The 15,814-nt window shown below is 38.5% G+C and overlaps 2 protein-coding genes across 3 annotated transcripts in view; one reads left to right on the top strand and one right to left on the bottom strand.

Annotated features, from left to right (window-relative positions):
* The window catches only part of parp2 (poly (ADP-ribose) polymerase 2), an 11,066-nt gene extending 4,590 nt beyond the window's left edge, over positions 1-6,476 (top strand). Inside the window, exons 8-17 of the mRNA XM_061045334.1 lie at positions 1-34; positions 160-313; positions 566-704; positions 813-876; positions 993-1,127; positions 1,782-1,909; positions 2,069-2,168; positions 2,496-2,594; positions 3,426-3,550; positions 5,398-6,476. The exon at positions 1-34 is cut by the window's left edge and continues 69 nt beyond it. Coding sequence (XP_060901317.1) covers positions 1-34; positions 160-313; positions 566-704; positions 813-876; positions 993-1,127; positions 1,782-1,909; positions 2,069-2,168; positions 2,496-2,594; positions 3,426-3,550; positions 5,398-5,557 — 1,138 coding nt within the window. The 3' untranslated portion in view covers positions 5,558-6,476. The remainder of the gene's footprint in view (positions 35-159; positions 314-565; positions 705-812; positions 877-992; positions 1,128-1,781; positions 1,910-2,068; positions 2,169-2,495; positions 2,595-3,425; positions 3,551-5,397) is intronic.
* Positions 6,477-6,726: 250 nt separating this feature from the next.
* si:ch211-284o19.8 (protein lifeguard 1) lies at positions 6,727-15,100 on the bottom strand. 2 transcript variants are annotated; one of them, XM_061045336.1, is made up of 6 exons: positions 15,005-15,100; positions 12,654-12,951; positions 11,048-11,248; positions 8,902-9,030; positions 7,806-7,949; positions 6,727-7,187 (listed from the first exon to the last, which is right to left on the bottom strand). In XM_061045336.1, exons 2-6 carry the CDS (start codon positions 12,948-12,950, stop codon positions 7,053-7,055), a joined length of 906 nt encoding a protein of 301 aa, XP_060901319.1. In that variant the 5' UTR covers position 12,951; positions 15,005-15,100; the 3' UTR covers positions 6,727-7,052. The 2 variants fall into 2 exon arrangements, with proteins under 2 accessions (XP_060901319.1, XP_060901318.1); XM_061045335.1 differs by lacking the exon at positions 15,005-15,100 and adding an exon at positions 13,256-13,364.
* Positions 15,101-15,814: the final 714 nt, after the last annotated feature.

Raw genomic sequence — 15,814 nt, 5'->3', positions numbered from 1 at the left:
CATGGTGTTCATGGACTACAGCACGAACGAAAAGGCAAAGAACAACATCTCATGACATCATAGTACATGTATTTCATGAATGAAACAAACAAAAGGAGATTCCATGGATCTGACAATGAAGTCGGTCATTTTTAATGTAGATATACTTCACTGTTTCAGGAGGAGAACCTGACCACAGTGGATGCTGCACCCCAGAAGAGGATCTCAAAGCTGGATCTGAAGATCCAGTCGCTCCTGGAGATGATCTGTGACATCAAAGCCATGGAGGAGTGTGTGCTGGAGATGAAGTTTGACACAAAAAAAGCTCCTCTCGGTCAGTCTGACGAAATCAGAATCCCAGCTTTCAATCCCTTTTTCATCCTTTAACGTCTATGTACAACATTCTCAGGTTTAAATGCTATATAGAGCACATGCAGCGTTTTACAAAGACCCTATCAAACAACTTCTCAGTCATAATTTAATTTAATTTCCACCTCAGTGTATGCATAGATTTGACTCATGATAAACGTGTGGTTTGATTGATTTGTTTCATATTTTAAATTCAGCATTTTCCTTTGTCGTGTAGGAAAGCTGACGTCAGAGCAGATCCGAGCAGGCTACACAGCGCTGAAGAAAATCGAGGACTGTTTGAAGAAGAAGGGCAGCGGTCGGGAGCTCCTTGAAGCCTGCAACCAGTTCTACACCCGAATCCCTCACGACTTTGGGTAGGCGATATTTCTCCGTGAAGATAAAAGGATGCATCAGATGTAATCAGACGAATGAAAAGGTGGCTGTTTCCGTCTTGTTGTAAGTAAAAAGCTGTATGTCAACAGGTTGAAAACACCTCCAATGATCCGATCAGAAGACGAGCTGAAGGAAAAAATAGCACTATTGGAGGTAAAGGGTTCTCCATTTATTGAAGTCTTCAAATTCTCTATTTGTTTCTTGAATGAAGTCTTTGCTGCATACAATGACATATTTCTATTTCATTGTGTCTTGTGTATTTTTTTCAGGCTCTGAGTGATATTCAGATAGCAGTGAAAATGGTTCAGTCCAGTGGAGACGGGGATGAACATCCTCTGGACCGACAGTACAGCTCTCTCAAGTGTCAGCTGCAGGCTCTGGACTCCGGCTGCGAGGAGTACACGGTTTGCGATTACCACTAACACTCTAAACTATGACACAAGTGTAGGCCTGTCAGTATCAGTGAGGGTTAATGCTCTGCTCATAAATATTCATACGATGCACTTATGTAACCAAGTCCAAGAAAATGTGTCACTGGGGGAAAATCAGAAAAATTCAGTGCCAGGATGTTTATAAACACTTTGCTTATTTGTATTCTCTAGAAGTTACTAGATGTATTTATTTGTTTTGGGCCAATCATATTACACGTTGCAAGTTGAACTAATGAAGGGCCTGTGTCTACTTACACTGTTTTTTGCACTGGCAGCATCCATTCAGTGTTTCCAACCCCAAATTGTGAGGTAGCATGCAAACAGTAATAACATGTGTTTACATCTGTAACGTCAGCGGAACATCAGACAGTTTTATTTTCTCGTAGAGCTGCACTCCTGTATGAACTCAAAGTCGTCAAACAGATGAGGGTGTCCACTTTAAAGAAGCAGAATGAAAGAATCAAAGCAGCTGTAATAGAGCAGCACACTCAGATTAAAATGCTGAGCCACAAATATTTACAAAGAAATGATTCTCCCCTTTTGGATCTGTTGATTTGTCCATGCAACCTGAGCTGCAGTAACCTGGTGATAGTTTGTGAATGCTTTGTTTCTCTTCTCTGTGTGAAGGTGATAGAAAAGTATCTCCAGTCCACTCATGCACCCACCCACTCGGACTACACCATGACTGTCCTCGACATCTTCTCAGTGGACCGAGACGGGGAGAGCAACAACTTCCTGTCTCAGTTACACAACAGGTAAAACATGCTTACTACATGAATACTTAAAAACTACTCTCCGTGCTGTGCTTCTTTTAAAATCCATATTTCTTTCATAACGTCGTGCGGTGATGTCCATGAAGATATGGTGTACATGCTCTGAACATAATCCACTTCCTGTCTGTGTCCGTCTACCAGGACCCTGCTGTGGCACGGTTCCCGCCTGTCTAACTGGGTCGGTATCCTCAGTCGAGGGCTGCGAGTGGCCCCCCCTGAAGCCCCCGTCACCGGTTACATGGTAGGACAGAAAAAATGCAAATATTGTCTTCCGACTTTTTTTTTGTAACAAAGTCTTTAATGGTTTTTAAACACACAGTCAGCAATGTTATATCAATACATTATAGTGGTCGTTTTCTATTTTCATATTTACATACATACACTTCATCCCCCTCACACACACACACACACACACACACACACACACACACCTCTGGATACAATATTTGTAACGCTAAGCTTTTTCTTTTCTAACAGATAATGATTTTTTGCATTTTTAAAAACACGCTCAATACAACAATATTCTTTATTCTAATGACAACACTTTCCTTGTCTCTCTTTCATCTAGTTTGGGAAAGGAATCTATTTCGCTGACATGTCGTCAAAGAGCGCCAACTACTGCTTTGCCAATCAGAACAACCACGTCGGACTGCTTCTTCTGTCTGAGGTGAGCTGATGTCCTTTTAACAGAAGCCAGATTAGACTGTTTTTTTTTTGTTTTTTTTTAATTAGAGTATTTATTAAAAAGCTGCTACGATGTGCGTATGGCTTTCCCATCATATATCAACACCAGGAGCAGGTTGACGGTATCAAAGCAGCGAAAGAAGTGAAGTGTCTGTTCAATGAGGCAAAGGCATTGTTTCAATTCTCTTTAAAGCGTTTATAATCAGATGTTTTTCTATTTGAGGAAATGTTTCAAATCATTAGGGTTAATAATATTTAATCAATAATAATTTTTAACTGATGAAGACCCAGATGAAGTTGCCTTTTTTAGTCTTATTACACTTTACCTTTTCATAATCTTAATAATCATAACTTTTTACAGTTTTTTTTCTTTGATAGTTTCATGATTTTTAAAGAAGGGACATCTTTTAGTACTGGGTGACATTGTGTGTGTTTGATAGTGTAGGCTTTTCTTTAAAACTTTCTGACTTATTTAGAAAGTTAATTTTCTTTTTGAAGTTTTAATTCTTCCTGTTTCTTATATTTCTGATCATATAAAGCTGTTAAATGATCTTTCCAGCCAATTCATAGAGAAGTGTGTGTTGTCAAAGTCGTCTGCTAAAGTCACTGGGAAAGTTAGAAGGGGGAACTTTTCCTGTAAGGACAAAATGCACCACTAGTTGGTGCTAAGAGGCGGTTTTATTTCACTCCCTGTAGATCTCCACAACTCACAATAACAAAAAAAACACAACATGATTTGAACATCACACACCACATGTTGATGGTGGGTGGCGCTGTTTCACGTTCCTCTCTTTGTGTCTGTGTGCGGTCGCAGGTCGCCCTGGGGGACTGTAATGAGCTGCTGGACGCCGACTACGAGGCCGCTAATCTGCCTGCTGGCAAACACAGCACCAAAGGCCTGGGACAGACCGGACCTGACCCCAAAAACTCCGTCACTCTGTGAGTCTGTCGCGTTACACACGCGTCACACAATTCACACAGGCCCCACATTGATTGAACTCGCTGTTACGCAACAGAAATCATTACATTATCTGAGAGTGAGGGTTTATATTAGGAAATGAAATACACGCTGATGAGCAAAGAAACACTGCAAATATGACATGTTTCTCATTAAGTCCTTTTGGTAAGTTCTTCTCTGCTTTGTGTACAAAATTATGACATCACATTGATCATACATTTGTGTTTATTTAGGGTTTGTTTGATTTGAGATGTTTTTTATTTAATACTTCAAATTGACAAAAAATAGAAGGTTGTTACATTTGGGCACCATTATGAGTGATACATTTAACTCAAAGACCCCCAGTGCCCCTCCTAGTGTTCATGAAATCTTCGTTCAGGACTGTTTTCAAGCCCTTTAAAGGCATTTTTGATGTTTTCAGGAGAGAAAGAGACACTTTGGAGTGAAAGACCAAACACTAAACGCTGACCTCGGTTTGCTCCTCAGTGACTCATAAATGAATGGACTGACCTTGCTTTGCGCCCTCTCTCCCGCTCCGCTGCCTCTTCGCTGTGGATTTCAAAGTCTGAAAAAAAAAATCATGTTTTATTATGTAACGGTCATCAGAGAGGGAAACACCACAAGTTTCATGTAGTGATGTCCTTCAAATGACGATGCGTGATGTTTTGCTTTATTGTGTTTAAGCTACAGTCGTTAGATCAAAAAGTTGTGATGATGTCAAATGACCTGTAATGGTTTTAGGATCCTGGATTTGCTGTGAATGTGCTGCTTTTTTTTTTTACTTGAATGGTGGTTAACTGAATATTTCAAAGTTTAAAACTCATGGTGGCAAAAAAAGTAGACTTTTTATGACATGACCTGTTGCTGTACAACGCTGTGATGCACATTTTTTACTACTTTTTGGTGTCTATATACCAAAAGTATGATAGAGAAAACCCTGATTTTGCAGGATTATGCAAGAATGGAAATAATAATTGAAGCCCTACTCCTTGCTCATCACCTACAATAGAGCTGGAACATTAAGTCAAATGTAGGGAATTAAATCGAGCACAGATTTCACCGATCAGTATTTGTGAGAACGTTTTTGAAGCAAATACACCAACATTTCTGGGTTTAGCTTCTTCAAGCGTAAATTATTATGTTTATTTGTATGTAAAAAAAAAAAAAAAAAGAAGCTCAGCCACACAAGAGAAGATATTTGAGGACATTTTCAGATTTAAGACAAAAGGAATGGCTATTTTTCACTACAAAAAGAGGAAAGGTGACATTAATAAATAATAAGAACACAAAAATAAATTGCTCTTATTGTATGTTAACTAAGAGATTATAAAAGTATATATATGTATTTTAGCTGCATCCCTTCTGTTCCCATTACTGCCGACCACTTTCCAAATCATTTGTATATACATATATATATATATATATATATATGTATATTCAGGCCTTTGCCTTTATATAGCTAGGACAGTGGATAGAGTAGGAGACCGGGGAGAGGGAGCGGGGAGCAACATCAAGAAAGGAGCCCCAGGTGAACCACAGCCTCCCCATATGGATCACGACCCACCACTTGCTCCATTTGTATTTTTTATAATACATTTCAACTTTTCAGTCAGCAGCTGGTACTGTTCACTTCTAACACTTCTCTCTAAGCATCTGAGGGTTGATTTTGTATCGTTCAGGCATGGACTTAAAGCAGTGACTCTCTGAAAGGTTGAAAATCAGATTAAGATCAACCAGGAATTAATATTGTTGTTAAAGCTTTGAGAACATTTCTTCAACAAAAGCTAATGGTCATTGTTATTCCTCTCTCTCTGCCCGTCTGTCTCAGAGGTGGCATGACGGTGCCGATGGGGCCGGGGGTGAAGACGAAGCTGGCGAGACAAAACGCCTACTCCCTCCTCTACAACGAGTTCATCGTTTACAACCCAGCGCAGACTCGCATGAGGTACCTGCTGCGGATCAAGTTCAACTACTCCTCCCTGTGGTGAGCTCGGTCTCACGTGGAGAGTTTGGAAGTTTGGCTCCCCACGATGAAGGATGAAAAATCAATCCGTTACTCTTCATGTAAAGTTAGATACTGGTTTCTGGGATAAGATGTAACACCTGAACATGTCGCTCTTTTGGGTGTGTAACAGAAGCGTGACCTTCTCAGTGATTTATAACTGCAAGATTTACAGCATAAATTGACAAGATGATCAACAGAACATTGTGGACAACAATTTAGACGCTCAATTAAAAAGTGAAAAAAAACAAAAAAATTAACTTGTTGCTGCTTCTTAAAAGAGCGGACTTATCTTTGTACCTGAGAACTCTGAGTAAGCTGAGTTCTTCCATCATTTTCTGGACAAAACTTTTTGGGGAAATTTTCGGATGACAGCATTTTTAAGTTGCAGCCATACGATGAAGTTCAGAGAGGGGTTAGACAGATCTCAAGTTATTACATTTGAAAATAGGAATGTGAGTTTTTAGAAAATTAGAAAAACATCAACTACACTGCGTCTGTTCTTTTATACGGTGGCTTTTCGCTCATCATATGTTATGAAACCTTCTGTTCTTTTGTTCTTTATGAGTCAGAAGTTGATTTTGGGAAATGTAGAATAATTCTTGGTTCATAGAGAGAGACTTCAGGCTTTACTGTTCTGTTTCTGGAGCTTTGGGGAAAGTATTCATGTGATACAGAATGAAAACATTTTGCACTACTTTATGTCTATGTTTCTGTCTCTGCGTGTCTCCTCGTCAGTGTAAGCTGTGACGCATGCTACATACAAACGGCAGCATCTTTCTTGGATGAATTAATGGAATGCTTTGGATGTTTTTTTAATGCACATTTGACATGAGCATTTCTACTAGAGAATAACGATTAGCTCATTGAATGTGTCTTAATAAATTTAAAAAATAGAAAATGAATGCCTCCATTTGTTTAGATCATTTTCAGGTGGGGCGCTGATGGCCTAGCGGTTAGGTTGTGCCCCATGTACAGTATGGAAGCTACATGCCGCCAAGTGGGCAGCCCGGGTTCAAATCCGGCCTGTGGCTCCTTTCCCGCATGTCATTCCCCTCTCTCTCTCTCTCTCTCTCTCCCTGATTTCCTACTCTATCCACTGACCTCTCAAATAAAGGCAAAAAGCCCCAAAATAAAATCTTTACAAAACAAACAAACTTTTAACATGCAACAATTTATTGTGTTCAATTTTTTTTAAATGTAAAACTGACACAAAGACAAACTTCTGAAACAGAAAAAAAGTGATTGTCATGAGACGCACTTATAGAAGATACAGTAAAATGATAATAAAGGATATTTTTTCATTGTGGGTACAGCTTGGTGTGTGTGTGTGTGTGTGTGTGTGTGTGTGTGTGTGTGTGTGTGTGTGTGTGTGTGTGTGTGTGTGTGTGTGTGTGTGTGTGTGTGTGTGTGTGTGTGCGTGCGTGCGTGCGTGCGTGCGTGCGTGCGTGCGTGCGTGTGTGTGGTGTGTGGGGTGTGTTTCACTTCCTCCCCAGCAGGTAGAGGAAGATGAGCACGATGTCCAGGTAGATTATGAGGGCAGCGCTGACGTATTCCTCTGGGTCCACGCCTTCACTCGTCTTCCCCATCAGCAGCTGAACGTCGATCATCAGGAACTGATGGAAGCAGAGGAGGAAGTGACAAGGTGAGAGAAAAGCTCCAGATAGAACATATTTTAAAATAAAAAAAAACAAGGATAATGAAGACAGACTCAAAAAGATAAATAAGAAAAAAGTAAAGATGGCTGAATTCCATTTAGCTGCGTCAGTTTCAGGCACCTTGTAATGTGCATTTTTGTAACGGTGTCATGTCAGATGTGATGTCTGCTGTCATAAGGGCCGACTGAAGACTTAATAAAACATGTGTTAAAGACACCTACACACTGATTGTTCACAACACATTTAATACTAACTAGAAATTATGCGATACTAAAAAGTTAAACTTCACAAAGAGGCAGCAACATGTTCAAAGACTTGTGTGGGGCTGTTTCAACATCTCCCAGAAATGAATGTAAAAGTCTTCCTGCTGTTGGACTTTCCTTGCCCATAAAAGGAAACCTAAGCAGACTCACAGTCTACTTAATTGTGTAACTATTTCTTCCTGTAAACCTGCATGCAGGCTGTAGTTCTGTTATCATGTGTTACTTCCCTGCTGTTTTGTGTGCAAATGAACCTGAGACCTTTATGATGGGATTTTGCTCCTTCGTGACTGTAAATGATGTTATTTGCCCTCACCAGCGCGAAAACCAGGGCCCCCAGACATCCATAGGTGACATCAAGCACGTGCGAGATGTAAAAGGTGAGGAAGATGAAAAACACGATCATGTCCACAGCCAGAACCAGCAGAATGCCGTAACAGATGTTGAATTCAAAACGAGTCTGCAGAAAACGCAGAGAGGCATCAGTAAATGATTGTTTCATTAACACATTCTTTATGTATGTATTGTTTAATAAATGGTAAATGGACTTGAGCTTGTAGAGCGCTTTCCTAGTCTTCTGACTACTCAAAGGGCTTTTACATCACAGGTCACACCTACACGTTCACACACTGATGTTAGAGGTTTCTATGTAAAGTGTCCATCAGTAACTAATCCATTCATACACATTTATAACCCCTACAGAGATTAAAACTAAAAACCCATATTCTTAAAAATTAAACCTATACCAAGAAAAATGACATAACCTGTGCATGAATAAGAATAGAAACCCGTACTACTTCAAACAGTTAAATTAGATCTGTACTAATAAGACTAAATGTAAATTCTGGTTGGTGTTTTTTGTTTTGGATTTAGAAAATTTCAAAAAATCTGAGTATCGAAAAAGACCAAGTACTTTGAGTTTTCTGTTTTTATCTTTCATCACTGTGTGTGTACACTGATTTACTGATTTACTGCAACGCAGCATTCATGTTGCAAGGTACAAAAATACATAATACCATGTCTGACGAAGGGTGGCATCCAGTACTTAAACTATCCCGGACGTGTGTGCCTTTTTGATTTTTTTTGTACAAAAATACCATGATCTCTACAATAAATACTTCATAAAGATATATGTTAAATGTTTGAATTAGAAAAGCTGGGATTTTAAAAACCTGTTTTTCTTTCTCTCAACTGATTAACACACCCTTTCTTCTGTTACTGCTTCAGATCATTTGCAACGTAACCTGCCCTTAAGTCAAATGGGGGTTTCTTAAAAAGGAACATCTTAAGGTATTACTGCAAAACCAGAAAGCCCCGAGCTACTGCTTTGCCTGAAATGAACACACAGCATGATCGTAATCAACAGGAAACATTTTGAAATGCAGCCGTTTCGCTCAGCCTGGTTTTCTCACCTGTACAGAGAATGCAAGGATTGCAAGAGAAATGGCGATAGTTGATGCCATGGTGACGACAACAGCTGAGGTCTGGTGGAAGGCGGCGACGGTTCCCACCATGTACGAAAAGCTCACAGTGATCACAACCTGCAGGCACAAAGCATAAAGTATCAAACACAATCAACCATCTACATGTTATATATTAACAGATTCATTCATTTCATCATCTCGAGATAGCAAAGCTTGTTTTCTGTTGATATCAGGATAACTTTCTGGACATCTAGAAAACTAACAACAGTCTGGTTGTGTTTTATTTCTCTCTTGTTGTCTCCTATTACGCCCCCCTCTTTTTTTACTATTGTAAAGCGTCCTTGAGATTCTTGAAAGGCTCTATATAAATCCAAGCTATTATTATTATTATTATTATTATTATTATGATTATTATTATAGTCCTCAACACAACAAGCCATGCTGCCATTTCCCACACGAGGACGTATGATAAACATATTTCTACTTTTTGCTTTGTGCTTTCTCTACTCTCAACAAAACTGGAAAGTCCTCGTCTTCATGGGGGAAAAGAGTATATAAAAAGTATGTATGCATGTCCTTTTAGGGCTTCTGTACAATTATACATGTTACATATAAAAGATCAGTCATCAGTGGTCAATCATTGATGACCTTTTTTTCAATTAAAAGTCAAATTAGTCGACATCTCAAGAAGACAAGCGTAAATTTCTCATTATCACGGGAAATAAAAAGTATGGATGGATGTCTGCCTAGGGCTTCCATGAATCTACACAATAGTTTTCTTTACAGATAACTACATTAGCTTCAGTGCTTCAAAAAGAGACTCTAGTTTCTGTGATGATATTTATGTTGAATAGAACTTATTCTATTTAGAGACAAAAGTAGATTTGTACATATCTTCTGAGTGAACTTCTAACCCCCGTATTTTTTGTTTCCAAACTGTCAATCACATATCACAAAACAGGAAGAACCTGTTGCGGTTATCTGTGAGCAAACGCTTTAGAGGAAACTGAGGTTTCCACAGTGGAATCATAAAAATGAAAATAACTAACAGACAAAGTAGAGTTCATCTTCAGATAATTGAAGGTGGTTAGAATGGCATATTTTACCCATTAATGTGAAAATATAAAGTTGAATTTCAAATAAAACACTCGTCATGAGGTGAGATTTATGATTAAATGAAAGTTATGTGTAAAATAGTCCTCAAAATGTAAGTTAGATGAACACACCTGTTTGTCTATTTATTCTATTTATCCATTCAGTGCTGAAGTCTATACATGGAAATGAGATGTGTTCTGCTTCAAGCCTTTCTTACAATAAATTCCTATATGAGTAAAAGTGACGCTTTGAGGCTGTTGTATTCCTCCCTGTGATGTTCTTCTGTGTTGCCAGTGTTTGGACAGGACTATTAGTGAGTGTGCATATCTGTGCACAAGGTGATATGCTTTAACCATCTCCAGGGACAGTGGGGGGGTCTCATTCATTTTTGGTGGTTGCAAGACGAAAGGTTTTTGTAATCTCTTCCTTAATATACTTGAAAGTATTTTTTTTTGTTCATCTTGAATAGTTTTTAGTTTCATTTCAGTTTTTTTTTTTTTAAAGATAGTACTCTTTTTTTGAGGAGCCTGTAGCAGCTGACATCAAGGCCGATCGTCCCATATGACACGGTGTGACTTCTCTTTCCTTTTAAAGGTGCACTCTGGAGATTTGGTAGAGAAGTGTGCAGATTACATGGTATATGTTCATGACTCTAAACACAAACTGTCCTCAGAGGAAAATGTGGTCCCCGTAACACTGTTTGAAGATAGTTATGGTCGGGGGACCCGCAACAGTGAAACCTTAACTCCTCCTGGTAGCTTTTTTAGCTTTGTCCCATTTTTCCCTTTTTATAAAGTTTGTGTATTTAGTTGAGAAAATATAGCAAAGAATTGTTTCACTTTTCTAACTTTCAAATTTCACTACAAAATCTACTTAGTGCACCTTTAAAAGACAAAGCTATGATTTTTTTTTTTTTTAAATCATATCCAAAAGATTACATTTGTAAAGTTGTGCCGATTGTTTTTGTAATTATTGTATTGACTTCCCACGGTAGGAGTCAGGGGATTTAATCGGCCTCTGTTGTTTTCTCTGAACCCACCAGTCCCACGATGTTCCACGGGTGACGCCGACTGAAGTTTTTGCAGCAGAAGAGGACGATGACAACGGTTAAGAAGATGAAGAAGGAGCTGAGGTAGATCCACAGGTTTCTCTTCACCGCCTGTCTGATCACGCTGGAGAAGGTGAACACACACACCACGCTGAAGGTGAACAGCAGCATGAGAGTCACGATGCAGAACACCTGCACGTGGAGAGAGGAGGACAAGCACTTATTAAAGGGAGGAGCTTTATTATGAGATCATGCCATTTGTCAAGTCTAACTGGTTTTACACGTCTAAGCTGGTTTTATATTAAAAAAAAGTGATGCACATAATAAATCACCTTAGTAAAGGAGATTGTTGCATCAGCACACTTTTCATCATCCTCTATGTCTGACCTCACTCTCCAGATACCCTCGCGATTTAAACGTGCTTTGCAGTGTCGATACAGATTTAAGGATTGTGGATTTACTTTGCTACTTTGAAGGATTTTTAAGTACTTAAAAGTGAGAAAATGGCAACAATTTAAAATAAATCAACCATCCTTACAGAGCAGCAACACCTTTACGTCACAATCTGGGACTATACGTTTTTGAAAAAAGAATCAACAATTGAGCACGTGTGAAAATTGCTCCCCTATGTTTACAATATAATAGGATGCTGTACAGTGTGAATGGATACGGTACTTGCTTTGTTATGATATAATAAGATACTCCTTTTTTAATATTACAAGGGGGGGGGGGACTGAAGCCAACAATATGTGACAGACAAAATGTTAAAATAAAAAAAAAGTACAAGTCGATTTCAAAGTTTTACAAAATAAGGTGAGATCATAGAGTAACCCTCATGACTAGTGTAGAAAATTGAACTCGACGATACGCTGCATTTAACAAGCAGACGTAGCCTATGGGTGTGAGAAAACTAAAGGGATACTGAAGTGCCTTAGACGTGCATTCTGTCTGTTAGCCAGCAGGGGGCGACTCCACTGCGTAAAATTCAACGAAAGTCAATGAGATAATTGATTGACTTGACTGACTTGCTGTCGGAATGGCAATAGTTTAAAGTCTTTACAGCGAGATTCTTAGTTTCATATGTTGTAGTAGTCAATGAAGCAGGACTTGTTTCGGGCTCGGCTGCCTTGTCGTTGACATTCTGTTATAATCATTATTCTGGTCATCGACATCGGATCGCTGTCTTCATCATTAACAGGGATTAAACATACTTCACTCCAGCAGGCACTTAAAAAAAACCTCTTCAGGTGCTTCAAACATTGTTTTGTATAACACTCCTGAGCTTCCCACTCTTACTTTGCTCCGTGATGACCTCACCACACCTCATGCTTTAGATGTCAAGTATTAGGGTTGATTAGTGTGAATGATTTAAAAAATGAATCCATACAGCTAAGTCTGGAAAATGATAATCTGTTGTTTTAGAACCATTTCTGCTTTAGAAACAACTGAACTTGAATTTAACAAATACTATTTACAACTCAAAACACATCTAAATGTTTCTGGATTGTCAGCAGTCCCCATTGGATTCTCTTTTTTTTAACAAATGCTGACAATCCTGCTGTGACTGGTGAAAGTTCAGACTCAAAGCTGTACAAACCTTCCTAACAAAACCTCTTCTCACTGTCTTGTCATCAAAAGGCGATGACTTTTCAGGTGGAGTTGAGTCCGGCGGGGCCTCTGGGTTCATGTCGCTGACAGACGGGCACTCGGAGGTTGGCTGGGAAATGCAGGCGGTTTCCTCTTTTGATGGAGGGAACACTGAGGGGTCAGCAGAGTAGGGCGGGGGCTGCTGCTCTGGGTAGCTGTATGACGGTGGGGGTGGTTGTGAGGACACATCATAACCAACAGCTTCCTGTTTCTCCATAGGTGTGAGGGAGTCTGACGTGTCTGACATTCTGGATGAGGAAACCAAAAGCCAACAACAAAGTTTGTTACTATTCACATTTCAGATGTAGAAGTCAATCAACCTGAGTCTGATGAGGTGATGTAAATGAATGGAAGTCCTGGTAATTATGCACTTAAGAGGAACTTTTAGTTCTTGTTGATTGTGCCCCCGTGGACAAAAGTGTTCCTCTTATCTCTTTGTTAATGACGCCCTGTACTTTTTTTCTGATAGAACATCTCATTCTTACTCTTTTTACCAGCCATACATTTCACTCACAGTGACTCTTTACTGTGAGGAAAGTGTAAAAAAAAAACGTCTGTTTCAGCAGCGTGTTGTCAAGTCTGACATCTATCCTTGTGGGGCGGCTGTAGCTCAGTTGGTAAAGTCGGTGGTGGGGGTTCGATACCCTGCTCCGGCGAATAAATGTGTATGAGTGGGATTAGTTTCTTCTGATGCTCTCACTACATAGAAACCACTGCCATCAGTGTGTGAGTGGGTACATTTGTGAACATTTTCCCTCTCATTTCAAAGCAAATAATAATAAAAATTATCATTATGATAGGCTGTGAGGATAATTAACAAACTGTGCCCCCCCCCCCCCCCTCCTCTGCCCGTGTTATTTGTTGTATTTAGTTTTTTTTTCTACTTCACTACACAACCAGGCTCTGAAAATAAAAAACCTGTCCGGTGGCATCACTGTCACATCCTGAAAAAACACAATCTACTCAGTTTTGAGAGCTTCATGCACTTATGTTTCCTCAAACTTGTTTTTAAATGTATCAACAATCTGGCCCCTGAACCTCTCTCCAGATATGTTCGAAAACAGGACGGAAACAGGGTGACGAGAAGCACTGTGAACGGAGACTGTAGCGTACAACATCGTAGATCTACGTTTGGTCAATCAGCCTTCTCCATCAAAGGCTGCAAACTCTGGAACACCTTAAACACCTGAAATAAAATTAATGTCCGACTTAAAATCTTTTACAAAACAGGTGAAATGCTCAAAGCAAGCCAGAGCTGTCCCCACTTTTAATTAATATCTTCAAACTTTATTTTAAACTGGTTCATAACATTTGTATTGTTGTACATGTGTTTTAATGTATCCTCATATCGTGTTACGGGGTTTTATGTAACTGAATGTTGAACATTTTAATCTGTTTGTTTACACAAAGGCCCAACTGGGGACACAAGTTGGAAATTAGCAACAGCTATATACTCTTTATGCAGCACATCAGTTTCATGCTTTGTATTGAAATTATGTTAAATCGCATTGTCCCTGTTAAATAAATAAATAAATAAATAAATAAATAAATAAAAATACTTTAGATTATCTGTGCTATTTTTATTGTAAATGTTTCACCTTACTTTCAGAACTGATTTTATCCCCTAGTCGATTTTTAGGTAGACTATATTTATGAGTCTACATTTGACATGTTTTTCTTTCTGTCACATTGCTTTGGGGCTGGGAGAACAGCATTTTATCTTTTGTATATATACAGATATGATACAGATACATGAGAGAAATTACAAATAAATGGAATCTTAAATCTTGAATAATGTCAGTCACAAAGATCCCATATCGTCCGGCTCTCGTTTTACCAAGAACTCACAAATGAATCAAAAATCAATTTTACAAGAGCGACATGGCCAAGGCGGCAGCACAATTGACTCTTAAAACCACGTGTCCTAATAAAGCATAAAAGTGTAACTGTGAATCAGTATGTTCTGTAAAGACGACCCTGAAGCACATTATAGACTCAGCTGAGCTTTTCCCACTGTGGAGTGTAGAATAAAGTCTTCTGTGAAAAAGGGGGTTTATATTTGTAGTCATACATCACATCACATGTAAAACCAGTCTTTACTAATCTTGTAAAGATGAGGGGGACAGGTCAAATTAAAAATATAGTAATAATAATTTATTGCTGATGAGACAGAAAAAAGGCTAATCAGATCTTTTCCTTGAAGAAATGCAACATTAACATTAAAGAATATAATTTATAAGAAATGCAGCAGAGTTTAAATGATTATATTTTTAAAGATAATAAAGTAAATGTTCTTCTTACCTTCTCTCCTGGATTACAGCTGTGTGTCTGAGAACAACAGTGAAGAACCACAAAGTGTGAGGAAGAGACTTCTCATGAAGTGTCCTCTATGCTAACAACCTATTTATGAAGGTTTCACTTCCTGACCGCAAAGAGTGAAGACAAAAAAAACTCCTGTCTGTGTAGCTTCACGGTGTGGAAATTGGAAATTACACCTTTGCTTTACTACAAATTACATTTCTTCACATTAAGACCGAAAAAATCCCTAAAAATTGGTGTGAATATTCACTTTTTATTCACATTTAGAGAAATATTTGTGAACTTTGAAATATTTAGTTTTTGTGAATATAAAGGTAAGAATTTCATTGGAAACTAAATGTTATATATTATAGGCTAAATGTTTGATGTTGTATATACATGTTACAAATTCATGTCCTGATTCTAAATATTCAGAATATAAGATAAATATTTAGAAAAGTAGCTAAAGTATCGATATTTCTTTTTATTCCATTCACACATTGACAACCCTAGAAATGGCTTTGCGACCCACTTTTGGGTCTCGAACCACCAGTTGAGAACCACTGATTTAGAGGATATTATATTCATCATATATTATATATTAAATATGATAATTAAGTTCAGATTGTAGTTACATTATAATCAACTTTAGTAGTTCTCAGAGGCATTTTTATTCCTTTTGCTGGACAGAATTTATTTTTTATAGATTACATTTTTGGGCCTTTTGACTTTATTTGATAGGACAGTGGACAGAGCACAAAACAGGAAAGAGAGAGAGATTGGGAAATGACAGGCTTCCTGTCACTTAACGGC

The sequence above is a fragment of the Labrus mixtus genome, chromosome 8 (assembly GCF_963584025.1).
Source record: "Labrus mixtus chromosome 8, fLabMix1.1, whole genome shotgun sequence".
In the NCBI taxonomy this organism is placed as follows: domain Eukaryota; kingdom Metazoa; phylum Chordata; class Actinopteri; order Labriformes; family Labridae; genus Labrus; species Labrus mixtus.
Note: the sequence above shows the minus strand (reverse complement) of the source record. Positions and strands in the feature narration are given on the sequence as shown.

Bases quoted from the DNA above. Each gene is read 5' to 3' on its own strand.
- si:ch211-284o19.8 (XM_061045336.1), bottom strand. From the start codon at position 12,950: ATGTCAGACACGTCAGACTCCCTCACACCTATGGAGAAACAGGAAGCT. The intron at 7,950-8,901 runs GTGAGAAAACCA...CGTTTTCTGCAG, and splicing joins TCCTTGCATTCTCTGTACAG to ACTCGTTTTGAATTCAACAT. The intron at 7,188-7,805 runs GTGAGGGCAAAT...TGCTTCCATCAG, and splicing joins GGGCCCTGGTTTTCGCGCTG to TTCCTGATGATCGACGTTCA.